We start from the raw sequence: 25,538 nt of genomic DNA on the forward strand, positions 1-25,538 counted from the left end.
GTCCATGCGCTGACATATGCAATCAATTATGCCCTGCCGTACATATGGGCGCATATACGCGGAGGCGGTGCTTAGGAAATAAACAAATAAAAAACGGAGCACCTGCCGTGCATGCCTGTGCGCGCGTGGCGTGGAAGTGGCCGGATATTAACTTGGATGTGTGGATTCTGAATTCTGATGACGCGCGCTCGGATCGTGGCTCCCAATCAAACCGATCGATCGATCGGAAAAAGAAAACGTACTCCTCGCTTTGCCCGCTCCGCTCCGCAAATTGCAGACACGTGCGCTGCTAAGGTTTTTGTTTGTTTGTTTTGAAACAACGTGCGCTGCTACGATAGTGCAATCGGGGCGCCAATTACTACTCTAGTTAATTTCACATTTTCCGTTGAGCACGCGCGCGCCTCGATCGATGTGTCTGGCCGGGCTAAATATGGGTCTCGGTTGTAAACCGGGAGTGTACCATGGAGGAGCACTTGCCGCCGCCGGGTCTCCTTCAGCGAGGTTGGGTGGGGTGTGTGCGTGGTACTGTTCGGTTCAGCTGCGTGGGTCAAGTCTGATCGATTCATCTAGTTATCGTCCATTTCACGGTGGTGGCATAAATCAATAACGGACCAAGCTTTCGATGGCAATTTTCTAGCCCATAATCTTTCGGTGGTATTTTTATAAAGATTAGATCTTTTTTTTTTGAGAAACACGGTACAAACGCAGACGCTCACATACACGCGCATACACTCACCCCTATGAACGCACACACGCACACCCTACCCCTATGAGCACCTCCGGAAGACCGAGCCGGCGGATTGGATCTTGAAATTGATGAAGTCACCACGGGCGCCTCGGCGTCGACGGGAACGTCGCCTCCCACTGAATGAATATTCCGCCTTTATGAGACACACAGATGTCAAACCTGGGGTTTGAACTCTGGTGGGCTGGGGGTACAACCACCCTCCTAACCACCCAATCTCAGGTTGGTTCTCTATAAAGATTAGATCTTTTAATGGCATGAATCTAATTTTCTCACAGGAAAAAAACACTAGATTCAGCGACGCGCATTTTCTGGTTACGATATGGCGCCCGGCCCATACGGGCACCGTCGGCTCATCCAGGAGATTCGAGCATCTTGTTGACCAACTGCCCCACCTATAGTCGTATGTGTTCAGAACTAGTTGTACGTGTCCTACTTCTTGATTCCCTTGTGAGGCTACACTCCCTAGTACGTACTTTGATAGTAGAACCAAAGTTGTATCTTTAAAGCCCCACGCTTGTACCTGCTCGTACCAGCGTATGCACGAGTCGTTGCTTTTTTGTGGCCACGTCATATACAAAATATCCATTCATACACATGACATCTCCACCGGCTCGACGCACTTTCGACACGATTTGCGTCCTTTTCAGTTCATCTGCGTCCGGGGTAGCTCAAGCAGACCGATGCAAAAAAAAAAAAAATCTTGATAATTTTTTTAATAGAAATTATTGTACGTAGTACCAAAAAAAATATAAATTAAACCAAATTCTACTACCGGCGCGCCTCCAAATTCAATACTCCCTCCGGTTCGTATTAATTAACTCAACTTTATTTAAATATAGATGTATCTAGTTAACAAATACATCTAGATACATCCGTATATTGATAAGTTGAGTCGATTAATTTGAATCCGAGGGAGTAATGTAATTTGCGAGAGTTTGCACCCTATAATTGACCTGTAAGGTGCTTTAACTTTATTACGGTGCTTCACATGTAAGGTGATTTAGTCGTAAAGAAGATAGCCATGGCATTGTGTCGTTGACTAACCATTGGTGGTGTATCGCTAACCATACAAAAAGCAGTCCAATTGGAAATCGTTCATTGTCTAAAAGGTTCGTTGCCGAGCTAACCTTGATTTCAATAGTAAGAGCATATTCAAACTACAAAAAGGTCCGTGTCTTAAAAGCTCTTCGTCGGGGTAAGAAGATATCCATGTGTTAGAGAAATCACCGACACTAACACGTGGTAATATTGCATGTGTCTCAGAGCAATCCTCACTACTTTCGTACTTAGCAAAGAAAATAACTGATGGACTTTATAGGACCTTCACAATTACGGAGGGGGTTATTTTTAAACTGGAGGAAACATGAAAACTCTTAATAGATAATGCAACTGCGCTTTTCATAATAAACTCGGGACCTTTTTAGCACCTTAAAATTTGAGGTTTGTATTGAAGATTTGTTCGGCGGTTAATATTACCGGAGCCCATATAGGGCGGTTCAAAAGTTATATATGAATGTATCCATATAGTATTGGTTTATATAAAATTTCCGCATTAGCTCTACCAATTATATATCATGTTGGGAGACATCACATGCTAACTCAACTGTACCAGTGCGACAACAGGAACACATAAGTGAGCAGCATCAAAGTCTGTGGGCTTGCCTTCATTCCCCTCCCCTCTCTCTCTTTTCTCTCCACAGAAAAGGGCGACCCGGGCGGAGTCCTTTGTTCCGGCGGCGGCTCTAGCGCCTTCTCTCTCCCATGGGCCTTGTGCTCATGGGCGGGTGGAGAGTCGCCGGATCCGCAGTTCGGAGATGTATAGCTGTAGACTAGGGCTAGTCTTCGTAGCTAGGTTTAGCACAACTCTCGGTTCGTGTCCCTCGACGAGAGTGACGGTGCTCAATAAATTGCCTCCGAGATTCAGCCCAACCGCGACGCTCTGCTTTGTGTTCGTGGTCTGATATGTGGGTTAGGTTTCCGTGTGGGCTCGCCGTGGCGGCGGCGGCGAGTCTGTTGCGGATTTTGTCCTCCGACTTTGCCGTCGTAGCCATGCTCGCTCCCGTGCTGCTACGAGTGCGGGAGGAGGTGTACGAGAGCGTTGCCGGTGGTTGGCATCCTTCCTGATGTCGCCATCAGCAGACTCGAGGAGCTGGTGTATCCGGTGCTGGGTTGGCGGTAGAAGGTGGGCGGTGCTGTCTGCCTCAGTCGACTTCGTCGATTGGACCAGGCGGTGCGGCGATCCGGGCAAGCTCGGGGTCTTCCCCGACCGACGTTCCCCAGAGCTAGAGATCTCGTCGCTCACGGCGGGTCCCAATAGAGGTCCACAAAGCAGCCTAGCTGCGAGGAAGCTTCTCCGAATCTTGGCGCGAGTGGAAGCTCGTCTTCGTCTCCGGCGTCGTCTTCGGCGGCGGCGGTCCCTCCAAAAGTCGTGCTGCTTGGTGCTCTACGCGAGATATTCTCAAGGGCGTCTTTGTAGTTTTCTTTTTTCGGGGTCTTACGTGTGAAGTGTCGGGTTGTGCTGGCTCTTCTCGAGTGTTCTCCGCGGTGCGACGTGTGTGTTACCTGTAACCTCTTATGTTCGTATGAATGAGCACGTGGCATCTTCCTCAAAAAAAAAGTGAGCAGCATCAACGGTGAAGCTGGATAGCATTATTTCGGCACTTAAGCATGCGAGAAACTGCGTTTATGAAAATCAGATGTGTTTCTCTCAGAATACTGCATATTTTTCTATAACTGCACCAGAATGAGAAACTAACAACCAAATAAATGCAGATAACCCTATCGGGCCGCTGGTTCACAAACTGATCTTATCATAATACAACACAAGAAATTCATTAGTCACCTCTTTGGACGGGAAGGGATACCAAATTCAGTTTGAACTCCCCTTCTATTTAGAGGGATTAGACCAATCACTGCATAGGCAAACAAGACAAAAACGATTCATCCAACACAAGAGTGCAATATATGTGTCCAAGAATACTGGAAGCAAAAAAAAAAAAAAAAACACTTGCCAACATTCTTGTGTGACACAAAGTATGAGAGACTAGAGGACACTATCATTCACACATAGATCACCATTCAATGATGTAATTTGCGAGAGTTTGCACCCTATAATTGACCTGCAAGGTGGTTTAACTTTCTTACGGTGCTTGACATGTAAGGTGCTTTAGTCGTAAAGAAAAGATAGCCATCCCGAGACTAGCTAACCATTGGTGGTGTCTTAAAAGCTCTTCGTCGAGGTAAGAAGATATCCATGTGTGCGTCTTAGAGAAATCACCGACACTAACACGTGGTAATATTGCATGTGTCTCAGAGCAATCCCCACCACTTTCGTACTTTGCAAAGAAAATAACTGATGGACTTTACGGTACCTTCACAACTAGGGGGGGGGCGGGGGGGGGTATTTTTAAACTGGAAACATAAAAACTCTTACTAGATAATGCAACGGAGCTTTCCATAATAAACTAAACTTCTTAGCACCTAAAAATTTGGGGTTTGTATTGAAGATTTGTTCGGCGATTAATACTACCGAAGCCCATATTGGGCGGTGCAAAAGTTATGAATGTATCCATATGGTGTCGTTTTATATAAAAGTTCCGCATTAGCTCTACCAATTATCATGTTGGGAGACATCACGAGCTACCTCAACAGTACCAGGAACACATAAGTGAGAAGCATCAATAATGAACTGGATAGCACTGTTTCGGCACTTAAGCATGCGAGAAACTGCGTTTATGAAAAACAGATGTGTTTCTCTCTAGAATACTGCATATTTTAATATAACTGCACCAAAATGAGAAACTAACAAGCAAATAAATGCAGACAACCCTATCCGCGGGTTCACAAACTGATCTTATCATAATACACAGCACAAGAAGTTCAGATTAGCCACCCCTTTGGACGGGAAGGGATACTAAATTCAGTTTGAACTCTCCTTCTATTTATAGGGATTAGACCAATCACTGCATAGGCAAACAAAACAAAACGATTAATCCGTCTGCTGTTACAGGTTTAGGGACAAGCTACATGCCTTCAAAAAACAAAATAACATCCTTCGAGTATCTCGGTAAGTGTCTCCCATCGCTCACCTCCTTGAGATGCAGTGCATCTTTCTTCACCACCGGGTTTGCGCCTCCCAGATACTGCATGAAGAGGGAAATGACATCGTTGTAAGTTGTAATGGTGCCTTAACCATCTAGCAATACTGCAAAAGAGCACACTTTCTAATAAACTAGTAGAAATGTGAAAACAAGGATAAACAAATCCTTCCTCTAAGAACCAGAAGCTTCAGATGCAAAACAAAAATGAAAAAAAAACAGGAATATGTAATTAGGTACAACTTCACACATTCTTCCCTACAGTTCAATATAGAGTCTAAAGTATCACATATGACATGTGCCTAGCAGTTTATCCCAGTCTGGACACCTAAGCTACATAAATTCATCCCATGTGTGTCCTTTATTGCTTCCCAGAGTACTGCAATGTAAATATACAAAACCTGATCCACTCCATCAGTTACAATTGAACTGTTAAAATTAGCCAATCTGGCAGACGAGGAGCATGCCAGATTGTTCAAAAACATGTGCATAGAGGTAGATAATGATAGCCCTCAGGCAACTCTGCACACACAAAACAAATCTGGAATTGAACACTCTTAGCGTTCAAATAGTGATATAGCTTTCCTGGAAAATTTCTTGCCTCAAAGAAGGAGCAGAAATCCTAACTTGAGCTTCCAAATCATGCCACAAAAAACGGAATGGAATCTTTATCATCATAATACAAATTAATACGAGGCACACAACAAAATAGAGGTAAAAAGGATCTGGCTAGCGTGGTCGTGGCCGGCATGGACATGGCGGCGACAGCGGGCACGGATGCGCTCCTCGTCGGGATCCAGCGGCCAACCTCCATAAGCGGCGGGGGCTCCTGCGACCATCTCCTAGCGCCTCCGCCTCTTGACTACCTCCACTTGCGTCCAGGCTGCAGGGGCTGCTTGACCGCAGGCCGCTGCTCCTGGCATTGGCCCTCTGACGTACTGCATAAAACTGTAGAGGGACATAGTTGGCTGCAGTCCGTCCTTTGAGCATCCGACGGAAGGAGGGCAAATCCTGTGAAAACACACCGCGAACCAGCCAAAAGCCCACGTACTTCAGTCAAACGGCAGCAGATGGAGGTGAGCAGCATGCGGAACGGCGGCGGTAACAGAGCTCGAGGCCGGCGACCCGGACGACACCACTCCGTTTCCTCAGCTTAGAGGACGCAGCCGACGAGCGCCAGCCAAGCGACAATGCTGAGGTCGAGCTCGGCGACATAACCGACACAGGCTCATGCTGCTTCTCTTGGAGGACGCGTCCGGCGCGCCGGAGGAACGGCAACGCAGAGGTCGAGCACCGCGACCAGTACGACACGGGAGCTGGTTGGGAGCGGTATCGCTGGCGTGGTTAAGTGCTGGGCCTGCCGGCGAGCTTCGCGGGCGAGCGGCAATGGCAAGCTTCGCGGGTGAGCTGCAATGGCGAGAAGAGGACGGCGGGATGCTTTTTTCCGAGCTGGAGCTGTTTTTCCTACACGTTTCATCGGACTGGGCTTTTCGTCGAGACGTAGCTGTGTTTTCAGAGGACTCTATGTGCTGACATTGGATGCTTAACGGACGGACAACGGCCAACTTTGTCTCTCTACAGTTTTATGCATTACGTTAGAGGATCTCGTTCCAAAATAGGAGGGGGCGACGAGGATGCGTTATGCTGCATCGAAAAGAACAAAACTTAATCAGAACAAGAACCCTTTGCTTCACTTTTTTTTCCACTTTGAGACAAGAACGAGCTTGTAGATTCACCTAAGCAAGTTGAGGAATCGATTCGGGCCTCCATCCACCATCATCTCTAGCTACAGATCTTGAAGGAAGCGGACCGGAACGTGACGGAGATCCCGAGCAGTCTGGCCGCTCCTCAAAATTATCGTAGATTCGGCCCAAATCTCATCCATGTTTCCCCTCTCCTTATCTATTTCCAGTAAAAGATATTCCAACATACATATATAATTTTAATACTGACATTTCCAAAACTACTTTGGCATTCCAAAAATACATACCCTCCCTCCAGTTCAGTGTAACAAGCACACGTGTGGGGTTTTAAACCAACTTTGAGCATTAGTTTGGTCACATAATTGTCACCATAATTCAAGAATGCACGGCAGGTTCCATGTCGACATGAGGGACGCCAGGAGCGCACTTTGTTCAAAGACATGTTCTAGGGCCAGTCTAGCGGAAAGCTTCCATCCATGCGGCCTTAGCGCCATAAGAGGCGGCTAGCAGACCACCTTCATCGCCGTGTAGGTGGCGATGGAGCTGCTCCGAGACGATCGGGCTGCAATGGCGGCACAGAACACATTTAGGGCCGCCGAAATGTAGGCGAGGCGATCACGGACGCTCACGAGGTGGCACAGTTGGTGACGGCGCGACGGGAGTCCATGGGCTTGGCCCGCAGCATGTGGAGGTAAGCCGCCCGTGAGAGGATGTGTCGGGCCAACGAAGCCATATGCCGCCCGTGAGAGGATGTGTCGGACCAACGAAGCCATCTGCCACCCTCGAGAGGATGCATCGGGCCAATGAAGCCATTTGCCGTCCGCGAGAGGATGCGTCGGGCCAACGAAGCCATCGTCCGTGTTAACCAAGGGGTTGCGAGGAGGGCCAAGGAAGCTTCGGTGGCGAGGCCGAAGGCGCCACGGGTGGCGAGGGTCAGGCCAACTACACCGATGCTGCGAAGGGCCCAAGGTAGTTTAGTTTAGTCTAATTATGTTTAGAATGTAGTAGAAACATATAGCCTCCTAGCAAAATGATAGAAATAACATATACGTCGAGCGACCAAGCGTGCTCGCGCTGTGGAGCATAGGGTGGCACGACATGCTATGGGTGACCAAGGGGTGGCTGCGGAGGGAGGGATAGGGTGGGCGCTCCGGCGGGCGCGCCCGGGTTTACTAGGCGCAGCGGAGGAGCACCGCCAACGAGATCCACTGATGGGTCCCCTTGGGTCTCGAGACTTGCGTCATGGGCATGTTGTGGGGCTACAGGGTTGGGCACGGATGCGTTCTCGTGTACAGGGCGGGGTGCGTGCTCTACGGCTGGGTTGGGTGCATGCAGACCTCCTTCGTCGTCGTGCAGGTGGCGACGGAGCTGCTCCAAGGGCCCAATGTAGTTTAGTTTAGTCTAATTATGTTTTGAATGTAACATGAACATGTAACCTCCCAATAAATTAATGAAAAGTATATTGGTTCACTAACTTGCCGGTCATGGAAGGGTGCACGACCCGTTTGTGTGGTGCCCGCGCCACCGCAAACCTGCCCCAAATTTGGGCTAGGCTTGCTCCAAAACAAACATGTCCGTGGGGTGTGGTCCGTTTGTGGGTCACCGTTGAGCCTCGTTTTTGGTCCCCGGGGACCCGCGACGGACATGATATGTCCGTTTGCAAGTTGCCGTTGGAGATGGACTTTCACAATACATCATGTCTTCGTATTTGCTCTTGGTTCAAAGTTCGCAAGCATCGCATGTGGTGAGACTACATTATCATTCTACAAGGCAAAAACTAATCTTGTTAGGTGCATGCTAGCTAGAGGACCTCAAGTAGAGGGGTCATGGTAGGGGCCCAACCTCCGGTCAAATCAAGACAAATAATCTAGATGGCGTATAAGCTGGGAGAAATCCAAGCCATTTCTGAAAATTACAAATGGTTGCGGCGCTGAGCTAGTTGTAGAAAGTTGATGTTCGATAAGTTCAACATATATGACCATGGGTTTTCTTTATGGGATATGGTATGGTGAAGAATAGGCGTGACTACGGGCTAGATGACGCCGCACCAGCCAAATCCATGTGGCCGTGTGTTTGATGAAGATGGAGGATGCCTACGTCTCGACGGCGACGATGATGGCCATGCATGGCCAGTCGTTGCAGTCGCGTGGTTTAGAGGATAGAAAGTGATTTGGGGTAAGGGGATGCCAAATCTATACATCGACTAATATTCGTTTCTTTTCTTTCGTTTGTAATGTACTAATCTTGACCAACTGGTGTAACATGCTGAGCATGTGTACATCCTCCATCCAAGCACAATACACTAGCAAACCTAATATGGCCAATAAAGTATAGTACAAGTTCACGTGGGTATAGTACTAGTATCAGCCATGCACATGCATGACATCTCCACAAACTAGCTAGTCTAGTGATCCATGCACAACGCTATATATGCATGCATGCAAGCTAGAGCTAGCTAGCTGACAATCTCTAAAAGCGGCCGACGTCATTTCCTGCCATGAAATTGATGCGTCGTCATCGATAACCGACCAAATCAGACATAGTGAGGTAGTGCTGACTTCTTCTGCCGTTCTCTGGAGGTGAGCGACGACATAGAAAAATTCATCCACCACCCCGCATAGGCTCCAACCATATGTACTCTGTGTGCATGAGATTGGTACGCACGTGCATGCATAAGTCAGCTAGGTTTTTGTGCCTCTTAGCACATGAATCCTTACATACTACCTCCGTTTCAAGGAATAAGGCGCACACGTATTCCAAGACGAACTTTGACCATAAAAATTATGTAACAAAATTTTGGTTATATTATATGTAATTAGTATTGTTGGATTCGTATTGAAAAGGACTTTTGAATGATACTAATTTCATACAAATAATTTTTATCTATTTAAAGTAATTCTTGGTCAAACAAAAAATACGTAAAACGAGGACGCCTTATTCCTTGAAACGGAGGTAGTATTTCTGTATCTAAATGTGAGTCGAAGACGAGATCCGTTCTTTCAAAGAAGCATTGGCTTCTTAGAGTGGGGAGTCGAAGACAAGCCTTTCTTTTCAAGGAAGCATTGGCTTCTTAAAGTGGGCGAGTCGAAGACGAGCCGTGACTTCAAAGCAAGCAATGGCTTCTAAGGGTTAGCGAGTCGAAGATGAGCCATGGCTTCAAAGGAAGCAATTGCTTCTTAGGGTTGGCGATTATAAGACGAGTCGTTCGTTTCAAGGATACATTGTATTCTTAGAGTGGGGAGTCGAAGACAAGCCGTTCTTTTCAATGAAGAATTGGCTTCTTAAAGTGGGCGAGTCGAAGACGAGCCGTGATTTCAAAGGAGGCAATGACTTCTAAGGGTTGGCGAGTCGAAGATGAGCCATGACTTCAAAGGAAGCAATGGCTTCTTAGGGTTGGCTATTAGAAGATGAGCCATTCGGTCGAAGGATACATTGACTTCTTAGGGTGGGCAAGTCGAATAAGGGCCATTGGTCTCAAGGAACCAGTGGACTTCTTAGGGTTGGCGAGTCAAATACGGGCTGTGATAATGAAGGAAGTAGCGGTTAGGGTTGGCGAGTCGAAGACGAGCCATGACTTCAATAGAAGCAGTGGCGGAGCTTGAAGAAAATCCATGGGCGGGCCAGGCTAACAGAAACCATGAAAAAGTAATCAGTCCATTTGTCTGAAATCCATCGTCATGGTTCTTCTGTTCCAATTCAAGCAAATGGAAATATCATTTGCTAGTGCTGAAGGATCTTGTTCAACTTCACTAATGTCATCACGTTTTCTTTCCAGGGAAAAATCAATTCGATCTTTTCTCAGTGGCCTATCCTATCATTGGTGCAGTTTGCAAATTGAAAAACAGATTGAGCAATGAATCGTCCGTGCTATCAATTGCTAAGCAAAAAAATTAAGGAAAGAAAAAAATGTCCTGTGGCAGGGAAAGTGGAGATGAGTATGGCTCGATTTGATCGCAACGTCGCTTGCTGGCTGTACAACCTCCAGCCGGTGCGGTGCGGCCGTAGATGTGGGATACAGCTGTGGCGATGCTCTGTGCCGGTCCTGAGGTTTCGAGGGCCCAGGGCGGAACTAAAATCCAGGGCCCTATAGGCATGAGAATAATTAGTTGGTGAAATTTGCTAGGATGGAGATCTTCCCAACTTTATTCACTTTATTCTTCCTTTTGTCATTCATGATGTAACCCTGTTTTCAGTTCAATAAAATCCGCAAGGCATCCCTTTTAAAAAAATTGCGCAATGGTATTAATGTTGAAATGTTGAATAATAGGTGACTTCATTTATATATCTTTTATTTCGCCGTGAATTTTTGTGTGTATCATGATTACATGATCAATAAATAAAATACGAGGATCTGTGGCAACGCATGTGGATTCAACTAGTTTATATAGCCTTGCAGTTTTAGGTATGCCAACAATCAGAAAAATTAAGACGTAATAGAAAAGCAAAATGCGTCAAAAAAATACAGTAAATTTTATGGGAATATTGAAACAACAAAGAACTGTCTAGTCTAGACCACCGGCTTCATTCTAGCTTTTTAACCAACCGAACCCCTGTCCCCTGTTTAGTCGCTTCATATTGAAGTTTTTTGTTAGGATAGTTGCTTCATACAACTAACGTAAAAAAAAATTCAACATCAGAAAAGGAAAAAAAAGCCCAAATCAGCCGAAAGGGCCCAAGTACCAGCATAACGCTTCGTCTTTGTCGCTGAATCACACAAGAGAACTGCCATCCTCTAATGGCAGCACCAAACTATCTCTTCCCCGCAAAGCTATCTCTTCATCCGCTGCAGGTATGCATGCCTAACGAGCTGGGATTTGGGGCCCCTAGTTTTCTTGGGCCCAGGGCGGCCGCCCCTCCCGCCCCCCTAGGGCCGGCCCTGTGCCCTGGATGCGGGCAGCTGCCTAGCGCTGCTGCCTCCTCTTCCCTCCAGCTATCCCCCTATTTCCACTAGACCTGCGAGGCGCCGCCCATCCCCATGGCAGCCGCTGCTTCCGTCGATTTCAGCCGCGAGGATACCGGGAGAATCAAGGGAAGGAGATAAGGTATCGTGCAGGTCACTGCGTGCTGATGGGCTGGGCCTTGGATGCACATGAGTAAATTTTGTTTTTGCAAAAAAACCTGGGCGGGCCGTTCCCAGTTCGGCCCCAACAAAGCTCCGCCAGTGATTCTTAGGGTGGGCGAGTCGAATAAGGGCCATTGGTCTCAAGGAACCAGTGGCCTTCCTAGGGTTGGCGAGTCAAACACGGCCTATGATCTTAAAAGAATTAGCGATTAGGTTTGGCGAGTCGAAGACGAGCCGTGACTTCAATGGAAGCAATGGCTTCTTAGGGTTGGCAAGTCGAGGATGAGCCATGCCTTCAAAGGAAGCAATGGCTTCTTAGGTTTGGCGATTAGAAGATGAGCCGTTCGTTTGAAGGATGCATTGACTTCTTTGGATGGGCGAGTCAAATAAGGGACATTGGTCTCAAGGAACCAGTGGCCTTCTTATGGTGGGCGAGTCAAAAACGGCTGTATGAGATCGAAACAAGAAGCGGTTAGAGTTGAAGAGTTTAAGACATGAAATAGAACTCACTACTGATTACTTCTGATGCAAAGAAGATTGGTGAGGGAGGCTATGGGGTTGTATACATGTGCCAAAATGACTTAGTCAGCACACTAGTATACAGGTCAATGGGCTAGTTAGCCTCTCTCGCCTCCTCGAAGCCAACACCAATTATTTACCCAACATGTCGAATTGTGTAAGCGGCAAGATATTTGAGACAACGTGTATACTGGCTCGTCCTATATATATAATTAGCTGAGCTCTGCTGCACTTCACGGCAGCATCAATCAATGACCGGAGAGCGTGAGAGAGCCAGAGAGAGAGAGAGAGAGAGGAAAGAACCACACCCTTTACTAGTGAAGATTATAGTCATGGCATGCGATGGAAAATAATTAGCCAGAGATGCTGGTAAATCGTATAGGAGAGCCAAGTCATAGATATGAATTATGAATAGTACGTACTACCTTCTTTTCGAAATATAAGCCTTTTTAGAATGCTAAAATCCAGACATTTTGGAACGGAGGTAATATCTATCAACAATTTATATAGCTGGAGGGTTTTCTTACCGGAGAATATATTGGTCTATCATATTGTTCCAAGACAGACATCTATGATTAAGGCAATCTGTTTTATATATACCCGCTCATTTATTTTGTAGAATATATTTTGCTGTTAAAATCATTTAATATGAGATATGTGATTATTCCATCGAAATATTTGCGGGCTAATGATGTTGTCGGTATGCGGTGAAGGATCCATTGGAGCCTCCTATATGAATTGGGCATTTAGCATGTGGGACGGTAAGAAATAACGATAAATATATATTTTTTTTAAAAAAACTTGGTGCTATGATGATAAACATGTGTACCGATTGCAGCTCAGGTATGTGAGAAAACTGTAATAACCAACATGTAATAACCATTATGGACCCCAAGTTTGATGCTTGTTTGTTTATATTACACTGAAAGCGTTAATGTTCCATAACACATGAATTATCATATGTGTGTGGTATGTATGTGCGGGATGAATACATGATTAATTGAAGAGCACCGTGTTAAATTACTTCAACAAAATACAACAATGAAAGAAAAGCATGATGGCACTCAGGATAATGAGTAATTATCATTTGCACATAAAATAATAATATTAACTATTGTCTAACATAAAATAATAGCTTGTGAAAGTACATGCCAACTTTGAGGTCTTGTGTGTTGATCCTTTTCCACCCTTGTGGTCACTCTCTAAGCTTGAAATGGAGTGGACTGATGATCAATCTACCACTATCACATGGTGTTGCAATGCGAGGGTCACATGGTGTTCCCGAAGGAGGCATGCGATCTAGTGTGTGGCGAGGCGTGTGAGGAGAGATAGATGCACAATACCGGTAATACTACAATTTAGTCATTCATTATTTACTCTTGCACTTGTTAATTGGTACGTGCACTTAATAGTTGTTCATTTCGTTTTCACTTGAGCGCAACAAGGAGAGTGGGTACATAAAATAACCCTAGTGCATAAGTTTAATCTAGACATGATTTTTTGAATAATACAAGCAGTCGGTGTTGGAAGAATATCAATCATCTGTAACATACCAATTTGACCTCAAATCAAATAGTTTGTTTAGTAATTTGGCGTGGAGGTGGATTATAATAACAAGATGATACTCCTCACATTGCGGCGGAAATTCAAAGTTTCTTATGTAATAAAAATATTGAGGAATAGGTTCAAGCCGAATGAAGCAAAGATGACATCAATTATGTATCAGATGGAATACTGATACTTTTCCATCTTAATTGGTGAACAATAGATTTAGGTACAAAGACTGGGCACTAAGATTATATATTCATGCACTCGTGTCATCTATTAGATTAGACAAGATCCACAAAAAGGTATTTATATATTCAATTGTACCTAAATGTTGAATCTTCCATAGTTAACCACAACAAATGGAAAAATAAATAGTGTTGTATGAAGTTGGTGTCGACCTGGCGCGCGGGGGGGGGGGGGTCTGTGTTGCAGACCGTGGTCTTCAGCTATGTGGGCGGTGAGGGGGTGGCGGGTGTGGGCATGGTGTGGAGGTCACCCTGTTTGGGCCTCTGGTATCAGATATGAAGATGGCTGCTCCTCCATGCAGTGCTCGTCTCACCTTGCCGGCCCCGCATCTCGCTCCGACCATGATGTCGATGCCGATGTCGGCGCTGTTCTCCTTCTTGAAGGCGACATTGATGTTGTATCCCCTCCCTTTGTGACCTATCTCGGTTGAAAACCCAAAGAATTGTGTCGCCTCGAGATAGCGGGTTTGGTGGATGAGCACGGCGGTGGATGGTAGGCATCGTCTTTGCCCGCTCCCGGCGGCTTGGTACAGTGTGTTGTGGTTGGGGTCACAGGCGGCGATGATGTTTTTGGGTGGCAGCACGGAGAGGAGAGTTGTCTACCTCTGACACGTGCAACGCCTGATCCGGGGGGAGCTTTCTTCGGAGGTTGACGACGGTGCGAGTGCCTCAATGGCGTTCTTCTTCACCAGATTCGCTTCCGTTTCAGCCGAATTGCAAGGCTAGACAATGGACACGAAGCTCAGGCAGTGTTTCATATTGCCTTTCATTTTATGTTAGCTGGTTTTCAGCACTTTGTTCTATCCAGTATTCAAAAAATCATCCAATTCAACGATTAATCGGCCGATTAATTGCTACTCGATGGTTACTGTTTAGCCATAAACTCATTTATCGGCCAATTAACTCATTTATCGCCCGATTAATTGACCGATTTGCCTATTAATCGCTAATCGCTAGCCGACCGAGTTGGCACTGATTAACGATTTCCTCAACATTGGTTCTATCTACTAGCAACGGTTTTATTAATTTAAATCAAGGATTTTAAACAAGACTTAATTCGACCTATATTAATGCGATATATATAGTAGTACTTATGTCCATAAATAGATGTCTTAGATTTATGAAAATTAGATATATTATGCATGGACTAGTGTATATATACATCCAAATTTAAATAAACGTAAGACATCAATTTATAAATGAAGAGAGTATTTTATGTTATTTCAAGGCCCGTGGCAAGAAAACTTTGAACAACCATCGTGTTGACCTGTAAAATAAAGATGTGGAAAAACACGGAAGCTTATTGAAGATACTAGAACTGATCGAGCTCGTACGTGGTAACCATCTTTATTTGAGCCATCTTTTTTTTTGGAGGGAACTTGAGCCATCTTTATAAGATCCCTAAGAAAAGAAGAGTCTCGTAAGAGGCCCAGACAACACTCCAGGAAAGTAACACGGCCCATCCCAAGTCAACAGTTTAGTCTAGCCCCGCCAGGCCAGGCAGAACACATGGATAGCTTATGAGTTTGGCCAGAATCGACAGGCCGCCAATCTTTAGGCGTACAAATTGCCCAGATTAAGGCGGAAAACAGCGAAAAAAGGTCGAAATCGCGACGGAAGATGGCTCTATTTCCAGTCCAGCGGTTCGCCCAGATTTAGGACGGTTTTCCCATCCGGTCCAGCGGTTTTCCTCGCTTTAGGCGTGACTTAGGCTCGTTTTACTATCTTTCCTAAGCCAGGCTGGTCATCTTCGTCTCCTACCTCTGTCCCTTCTTCCCCCAAATCCAACCATCTAACGAACCAGCGCCGCAGCGCCCGCCTGCGCCCTGTGCCTCGTCGCCGATCCCCTTCTCCATCCCCACCGGCAAAAAAGTTTCAGATCCATTCGGTATTTTTTCCCTTCTGGCACAAAGGATTTACTTTGTTCTTATCCATTGCATCATGATGTTTCAGATCCACGTAATGTACTTCCTATTGGGGTCATTCTTTAACTGTTGTGGTTGTGCATATTTCTTATTTTCAGTTATAATATGAGCATAGCAGTGGACATAATATGCATATGAGCATTCTCGAAATTATTATCTAGCTTATGAGTTAATTCATGGTGATCAACATCTTGGGAATATAATTACAAGAGAAGAATTCAAGATAAGGGGCAAGAAATGCTCATATATTTTGTAGATATTATTGGCATATGCATCAGCCAACCATTGGCAATCCTCCTCCGGTTAAATCTTGCTAGATCCAACCAACGAATGTTGTTGTCACACTGACACAAACTTGGTCCAAACTGAGCTCGTTGTCACTTGGCACCATTGAAAGTGCATGGAGCCCTTGTGGTTTTGATAAATAATGGCAATCTTTCAGCCCCCCTCTTGATTATCTGGGGTGAAAACAATTTGTAAATCTATAAACCGTTAATTTTCATCAGATACTTTAAACTTGTTTAGTGCTTGTACACGACACATCGTAGACTATGCAAATAGCACAAAATACATGCTATCTGCTGCTAGTAATTATTAGATGTCCATGCATATTAGAACTGCACCACTACCTCCGTCATTGATAGATGAAGATGAACCTGCTGTGAAGCTCAAGTCCGATGAAGTTCGGATTGGACCAATTACAAGAGCTCGGGCGAAGCTACTTAAACAACAGGTGAACTTGTTTCTAAACGATACTTTGATTGATGAGAACTTTATACTGCCTAAGTCCTATTACTTATGTATCATCAGGTATCAAGAGGAGACGAGCATCGCACGAGGAGAGGAGCAGTTGGACATGAAGACGGACGTCAAGATGGACGTGAAGCTGGACATGGAGCTGGACATGAAGATATTTCATGGACGCGCGAGGGAGGAGCGGGAGGAATGCGCGAGAGGAGAAGACGACGTCCAGGCCGGTCCAGCACCCGGTCCGACCGGACCCCTGACCGGCCAGCCCGGTCACAGGCCCGGTTGACCGGTCGCCAACCGGCCGCCAACCGGATATGAAGCATCGTACCGAGCAGAAACCGGAAAGTTGCGAAGTTTCCGGTTGCCGCCCGGTTGATCGGACCACAGACCGGCCCGCCCGGTCCACAGCCCGGTTGACCGGATTCCAGACCGGACCAGTCCGAGTCTGTCTCGACCAGATCTATTCTGGGTCGGTTATTCTTGTATCTTTTCGACCAGAACTCGTCCCGGACACCTATATAAGTGCTCAGGACGCCCCCCTAGCTGCTTTAGACCACGTTTAAGATAAACCCTAGTTCTTAGTTGTTTGCTCTAGCAAAACTATTGAATCCCTACACCATATTGCTTGATATCGTGTAGATCCTGAAAAAGTCTTGTGTGATCTCGTTGTTCCATTGGGAATTAGACGATTGCAACTTACCGCTTCGTGGTCGGCGGCTACGTGCGCAAGTGTGTGGAGTTGCGAATATCTTGCAGGGTTGAGAGCTGTTGCATTGGCGACAGGGACCAATCGAGAGATCTCGTTGCGTCATACAAGTTATCATCCACTTCATCGTCGTGTTTCTCCGCTGCCATCACCCCGTGATCACCATCACCACCGTTGCTTACTGAGAAGATCGGGCCACCCCTTATCAGTAATGATCATCAAGGTTGAGAAGGTCAAGTTCTAGATGAGCATCTCAATGAGATCATATGTTTAATATTTTTGTCCATTTGGTGATAATGGACGTACTTGTGAAGAAGTACTTAAATAAAGAGTTCTCATAGTGGATTATGGGTGAGCAAATTGTGAGTCTTCATCAAAAAAAATGATCAAGTGAAGTGTTATAGCTTAAGGAAAGCATAAATCATCGACATCAAGGAAAAATGTATGACCTTGATAAGTTTCATACTTTTATCAATCTCTAGTTTCTTGGTGGGATACTGGGTTATAAGATTGTTAGTCGTACTATCAAGAGGCACTTCTAGGTGAGTATCTTGATTGAATTGTCCACATGGATCTCAATACTTTGCATCCCCTTCTTTGTTTTGAGTTTTGACTTGGGTTTTGAGTTTTGAGTTTCGTAGATTAACTTTATGATCTAGGTAAAAGCTTAGCGTGTTGTATATAATCTATTTTTTACAAATTTAGCGTGAGTCGATTTTACAATGATTTGTATAACCACTTTTCATGATAATCACTACGTGTCCAAAGAGTAATGCATTGATAGACCAGCTTCCAGATTTTATAGGTAAAAGTGTAGCGTGTGATTTGTACTCACATACTAAAGCCTTAGAACAATTGCAGTAACAGTTCTCATTACATGTTACTATTGTGTATCTACACAAGAATCTTGCTTCAAAAAGAGGAACATGATGGATGTCTTCTATCTTTTAATTTTACCCACAAGTGCTTTTGCAAACCTGATAGGTATCTTGGCTCGAGCATTCGAAATCAGCCTTAACGGTGGATGGTGGCTGAATGCAGGAGTGAGAAGATGTCGGAGTGGCAGGCCGGTGAGGCTAGCGTTGGTGCCCTGGAGCGCATGCAAAAGCTTATCGGAGTAGGAGGTAAGCATCATGAAAGTTAATGAACATGACGTACTGTAGCTTCTTCTCTCCTAGAGCTTCATGTTTGACTGAATGCTTATATGAGTTAGTCACGTTCGACCCCATTGAATTAACACATACCTCAGTATATCATCTTATGGTTTACCTTGGAGTGTATTGCCATCACTGGGTTACATGAAGAACTACAAGTGCAACTTTATTTGCTATCACTTGGATATATCTATGTATATAAAGTTTCAGATACATATTGCAATGTCAAAATGGCTAATCGATTTGGGTACCATCTACTATTTATCACTGCTACAAATTGTTAAGCAAATGCAGTTAGCCAGCGAGGAACCAAGCATATGTCTACTGTTGTATGTATGCTTTATCAAGAACGCTCACTTTTCTGTACTATAAACCTAATATTGCTAATTTAGTTGTGGTTAATGCCATCTAATATATTGTGACCACTATATTGCTCTCTCCATATATTGCTCTCTCCTCCATCCAAGGTAAATCCTTGGCTTCAGATTTTCCTATAGTGACTACTGTTGAAAATTTGCTTTCTCGGGATTTCTGAAATTTAAGAACTCGGATTAGTCTTTCTCGGGATTTCTGAAATTTGTAGTTAGTTGTTTTGAAATATATGCTATTTCTGAACCATTGTACAGTAACTGATATACTGCAAAATATATGCTATTCTGCTTGTACTGTAATTTCTCCAAAGTTACTGAATTTTTCATTGTAGTGAACTCTCCTGCTACCTATATTTCACATAAATGAGGGCTTTGAAATTTCAATAGAGCAAGGGAAGGAGAAGGGATTTCTTTAGAAAAGAGAAAAGGAGGGAACAAAGATTTGGAAACACAGGATAGGATCTTGATTTTGTTCGTTTAAACAGAAAATTGAAAGAAAAAAGGGAACAAAAAGTTTTTGGCATCTGCAAAAAGTGCAGGAAAACTTTACCAAATGTAGTCTTGCATATCATGTATATATATGTTACTTGATATCTCTATGAATGCACATTATTACTTTATGTTATCCCATAGGGGATAAAATTTACCCTCTTTATCAAAAGTAAGGTTCAATTCAGCATTAGGACATGGTGAACTGAATGGCTAACTCCACGGATTGATCTTCGGTACCTTTGTTGTGACAGTTAAATTTATACGCATTGCTGGTTGTATAGGCTTTTGCAATCCCGATTGGGTGATGTAGTTCAGGTAGTTGGTACTCTACCCAATTAAGAATGAGGTAGAAGGGAAAACAATGCTTCATTTAGACCAGGGAAAAACTACGACCAGTATCTCAGTGTAATTTGGTACTGTCATTCATGCCAAATTCGTGGGAAAAACAAGATGTTTCTGCATCCCTGCAAGAGTACATTCAGTATACAGACATTGAAATATTCTGGCCACACATTGCATAGTAGTATAGCAACTAATTGTGTGACTTGTTGCTTACTCGTGCAGGGTCCGCATGGGTCAGGCATCACCAGACAGTACACCGTGTCCTTCCAAACCGAGTGACCTTGAGAAACCAATCCGTGGGTATGCAGAAAAGCTGGGGGATGAGATCATTGATCCTTGCCTGAGGACTACGTCCGATTCGCTTGGTGAAGCTTACAACTTGTACTACTTGTACTTTGAGGAACATGGTTTCAGAATTAGATACGGGAAGAGCCGTCTAAATGCAGAGAAGACAAAATACATGCAAGAAATTATGTGCAGATGCTCGGTAAGTGTAGAACAATATAACATGCGGAAACTGATTGTGATATGGCTCGGTGGTGGCCTCCTAGGAGGCTTGTATATTTGAACTCTACCTTTTCAATGCAATGAAACGCAATAGTCTATTGCGTTTTCTCGAAAAAACTGATTGTGATATGGTTCCGTCTCGGATGGGTCTATGCATCAAGCCGACAAAGTAATTGTTGTGTTGCTCTTTTAATTTTCTGAAGGGCAAATCAACAGGAGAGAATACTAAATTGTGTTGGTGTGAGTGCCCTGCGATGGCACAGAGTCAAGCATAGACATGTACAAAGGGACAGAGAATTGTGGTGAAAAGGTATTTTGGCCATCACACAAGTACATAGACATGTACACTAGGGACCTTGTCCATCAGCTCCGGGACAGCAACATATATCAATTGGGAAAGTGGACAACACAATTACAACATTCTTTGACAGTGTTTTTGAAATTGAAGGTGAAGAGGAGATGTTGAGCAATTGAAGAAATTCTTGGAGGATCTAGAGATAGTTTCATGCAGCGGCCTAAGGAGATTTTGTTATAAATGAATGTTTTTTCAGTTGGTGTCATGACTTGTGATAACCAATGATTTTAAATTAACACGAGAGATATTTATATAAGTAGTATTGGTTTCTTTGATAATTATATTTTATGATACCTTTAATTTATTTTTTCATAAGTTTATTATGAACTATATATGTGCATTAGGAAATAAAATTTGAGTACCCGTGGCAACGCACGGGCATTTTAACTAGTCCCCCAAAAAAAAGCCGTCGGGAATTGGTCGACTGTAATATGGACAACCGAACAAGAATGGAACACGCCGGGAAAACAAAACCTGTTCCGGCCAGCGACCGCGCGGCCGTACCGGCAGCGCATGCCACTCGCGAACACGCACGGAGAAATCCAAGAAAAAAACAGACATGCACCGTACGTAACTACCTACGCGCTCTGCGCCTCCAAGAATGCGTTGAACTCCGCCCTGGCCATCGCCAGGCGCGGCGTGATGCACGGCGAGGTCGGGCACGACGCCGGCGGCGCGGCTGCCGTCGAGAACCTCACGTGCCGCTGCGACGCCGACGACATCCTGGGGGCCGACGACTCCTGGCGCTGCGACGCGGACGCCGACTTCTTCAGGATGCCCCTCGGCTCGCCCTCGAGCGCGAACGCCATCTTGACGGGCGCCGCCGACTCCAGCCGCCGCGACTCAGACTCCGACGCCGACTTCTTCAGGACCCCCCTCGCCTCGCCATCGAACACGAACGCCATCTTGATCGGCAAGTCCGTGTCGTCGGCGCAGCTGATCTTGGCCACCTCCATCGCGAAGTCCGTGTCGACGTGCGGCGCCGAGGTGGGCAGCGGCGGCGGGCTCCACGACCCGCACTCGAACCTCTCCATGGACGCCATCCGCGACACGCTGCTCCGCCGCCTCGCCCCGGAGTGCTGCCTCTGTATGCTCGACACGACGGCCGCCGCGGAGGGGGAGCCCCGCTTCTTCTTGTTGAAGCCCGGGATGAACATGCACAGCACGCCGCACTTGAAGCCGTGGGCCTCCGCGTCGGTCTCGAACTCGAAGTGGGGGTACTCGTCGTCGTGCGGCGCCATGGTCCTCCCCTCGGCGCGGGACGCGCTCCTGGAGAGCGTGGCGGGCGCCGCGGACGGCGAGGTGACGTAGTGGGCGAGCGCGGCGGAGTGCTGCCGCGCGAGGGAGCTCAGGGCGATGACCGTGGCGAGGCTGGGCTCTTCCCGCTTCGCACCGGCGCTGTGGACGGGGGAGGAGGACGCGGAGCACGGGAGGCTGGCGCCGACGAAGGTGGGCCGGCGGAGCGGCGGCAGGAGCGGGGACGGGTGCGCCACCAGCTCCGTCATTACCGACGGCGCCGAGAGCGGCGAGTCCGGGTCGGCGACCATGCCCAGGTGCCGCAGCGAGACGGGGTCTACGGGAATCTGCCGCTCGTTGTCCATGGACGGCGACGCAGGGCTCTCCTGCAGCCTCTCGTAGTGCCTCCGTTGGCACCGCCGTTCTCACGGCTGGAGCGGAGACGGGCAATGGCGCTTCCTCGCCGGCGGACTGCATGGTGGTCTGCGTACTGTATGGCCTAACCACTACGGTGGTGCATGGGCTGCACGAACTGAGCTGCTGATGCTACAATACATACGCGCGGGATGGCTTATAAAGCAAAGGGAAAACAATGAATTCGTCGTAGTGCAGGATGGAATCTGCCTCGTACGCCCGCGCTACTACAACTGCCGCCGCTATCTGCTCCGCTCCCGGCGCTACGACAACCGAGATGGGCGGTCGGTCCTGCCCGCGCGCGCATATACGCGGAGGCCGGTCCATTCGCTGACATATGCAATTAATTATGCCCTGCCGTACATATGGGCGCATATACGCGGAGGCGGTGCTTAGGAAATAAACAAATAAAAAACGGAGCACCTGCCGTGCATGCCTGTGCGCGCGTGGCGTGGAAGTGGCCGGATATTAACTTGGATGCGTGGATTCTGAATTCTGATGACGCGCGCTCGGATCGTGGCTCCCAATCAAACCGATCGATCGATCGGAAAAAGAAAACGTACTCCTCGCTCCGCTCCGCAAATTGCAGACACGTGCGCTGCTAAGGTTTTTGTTTGTTTGTTTTGAAACAACGTGCGCTGCTAAGATAGTGCAATCGGGGCGCCAATTACTACTCTAGTTAATTTCACATTTTCCGTTGAGCACGCGCGCGCCTCGATCGATGTGTCTGGCCGGGCTAAATATGGGTCTCGGTTGTAAACCGGGAGTGTACCATGGAGGAGCACTTGCCGCCGCCGGGTCTCCTTCAGCAGGTTGGGTGGGGTGTGTGCGTGGTCTGTTCAGTTCAGCTGCGTGGGTCAAGTCTGATCGATTCATCTAGTTATCGTCCATTTCACGGTGGTGGCATAAATCAATAACGGACCAAGCTTTCGATGGCAATTTTCTAGCCCATAATCTTTCAGTGGTATTTTTATAAAGATTAGATCTTTTTTTTTTTGAGAAACACAGTACAAACGCAGACGCTCACATACACGCGCATACACTCACCCCTATGAACGCACACACGCACACCCTACCCCTATGAGCACCTCCGGAAGACTGAGCCAGCGGATTGGATCTTGAAATTGATGAAGTCACCACAGGCGCCTCGCTGTCGACGGGAACGTCGCCTCCCACTGAATGAATATTCCGCCTTTATGAGACACACAGATGTCAAACCTGAGGTTTGAACTCTGGTGGGCTGGGGGTACAACCACCCTCCTAACCACCCAATCTCAGGTTGGTTCTCTATAAAGATTAGATCTTTTAATGGCATGAATCTAATTTTCTCACAGGGAAAAAACACTAGATTCAGCGACGCGCATTTTCTGGTTACGATATGGCGCCCGGCCCATACGGGCACCGTCGGCTCATCCAGGAGATTCGAGCATCTTGTTGACCAACTGCCCCACCTATAGTCGTATGTGTTCAGAACTAGTTGTACGTGTCCTACTTCTTGATTCCCTTGTGAGGCTACACTCCCTAGTACGTACTTTGATAGTAGAACCAAAGTTGTATCTTTAAAGCCCCACGCTTGTACCTGCTCGTACCAGCGTATGCACGAGTCGTTGCTTTTTTTGTGGCCACGTCATATACAAAATATCCATTCATACACATGACATCTCCACCGGCTCGACGCACTTTCGACACGATTTGCGTCCTTTTCAGTTCATCTGCGTCCGGGGTAGCTCAAGCAGACCGATGCAAAAAAAAAAAAAAAATCTTGATAATTTTTTTAATAGAAATTATTGTACGTGGTACCAAAAAAATATAAATTAAACCAAATTCTACTACCGGCGCGCCTCCAAATTCAATACTCCCTCCGGTTCGTATTAATTAACTCAACTTTATTTAAATATAGATGTATCTAGTCAACAAATACATCTAGATACATCCGTATATATTGATAAGTTGAGTCGATTAATTTGAATCCGAGGGAGTAATGTAATTTGCGAGAGTTTGCACCCTATAATTGACCTGTAAGGTGCTTTAACTTTATTACGGTGCTTCACATGTAAGGTGATTTAGTCGTAAAGAAGATAGCCATGGCATTGTGTCGTTGACTAACCATTGGTGGTGTATCGCTAACCATACAAAAAGCAGTCCAATTGGAAATCGTTCATTGTCTAAAAGGTTCGTTGCCGAGCTAACCTTGATTTCAATAGTAAGAGCATATTCAAACTACAAAAAGGTCCGTGTCTTAAAAGCTCTTCGTCGGGGTAAGAAGATATCCATGTGTTAGAGAAATCACCGACACTAACACGTGGTAATATTGCATGTGTCTCGGAGCAATCCTCACTACTTTCGTACTTAGCAAAGAAAATAACTGATGGACTTTATAGGACCTTCACAATTACGGAGGGGGTTATTTTTAAACTGGAGGAAACATGAAAACTCTTAATAGATAATGCAACTGCGCTTTTCATAATAAACTCAGGACCTTTTTAGCACCTTAAAATTTGAGGTTTGTATTGAAGATTTGTTCGGCGGTTAATATTACCGGAGCCCATATAGGGCGGTTCAAAAGTTATATATGAATGTATCCATATAGTATTGGTTTATATAAAATTTCCGCATTAGCTCTACCAATTATATATCATGTTGGGAGACATCACATGCTAACTCAACTGTACCAGTGCGACAACAGGAACACATAAGTGAGCAGCATCAAAGTCTATGGGCTTGCCTTCATTCCCCTCCCGGCCCTCTCTCTCTTTTCTCTCCACAGAAAAGGGCGACCCGGGCGGAGTCCTTTGTTCCGGCGGCGGCTCCAGTGCCTTCTCTCTCCCATGGGCCTTGTGCTCATGGGCGGGTGGAGAGTCGCCGGATCCGCAGTTCGGAGATGTATAGCTGTAGACTAGGGCTAGTCTTCGTAGCTAGGTTTAGCACAACTCTCGGTTCGTGTCCCTCGACGAGAGTGACGGTGCTCAATAAATTGCCTCCAGATTCAGCCCAACCGCGACGCTCTGCTTTGTGTTCGTGGTCTGATATGTGGGTTAGGTTTCCGTGTGGGCTCGCCGTGGCGGCGGCGGCGAGTCTGTTGCGGATTTTGTCCTCCGACTTTGCCGTCGTAGCCATGCTCGCTCCCGTGCTGCTACAGAGTCTGGGAGGAGGTGTACAGGAGCGTTGCTGGTGGTTGGCATCCTTCCTGATGTCGCCATCAGCAGACTCGAGGAGCTGGTGTATCCGGTGCTGGGTTGGCGGTAGAAGGTGGGCGGTGCTGTCTGCCTCAGTCGACTTCGTCGATTGGACCAGGCGGTGCGGCGATCCGGGCAAGCTCGGGGTCTTCCCCGACCGACGTTCCCCAGAGCTAGAGATCTCGTCG

General features: G+C 46.3%; 1 protein-coding gene across 1 annotated transcript; it reads right to left on the reverse strand.

Annotated features, from left to right (window-relative positions):
* Window positions 1-21,102: 21,102 nt before the first annotated feature.
* On the reverse strand, window positions 21,103-22,501 carry LOC124659006. The gene is made up of 3 exons (XM_047196979.1): window positions 22,320-22,501; window positions 21,344-22,165; window positions 21,103-21,247 (listed from the first exon to the last, which is right to left on the reverse strand). The coding sequence occupies exons 1-3, from the start codon at window positions 22,499-22,501 to the stop codon at window positions 21,103-21,105; spliced, it is 1,149 nt and encodes a 382-aa protein (XP_047052935.1).
* Window positions 22,502-25,538: the final 3,037 nt, after the last annotated feature.

The sequence above is a fragment of the Lolium rigidum genome, chromosome 1 (genome assembly GCF_022539505.1).
Source record: "Lolium rigidum isolate FL_2022 chromosome 1, APGP_CSIRO_Lrig_0.1, whole genome shotgun sequence".
Lineage (NCBI taxonomy): Eukaryota > Viridiplantae > Streptophyta > Magnoliopsida > Poales > Poaceae > Lolium > Lolium rigidum.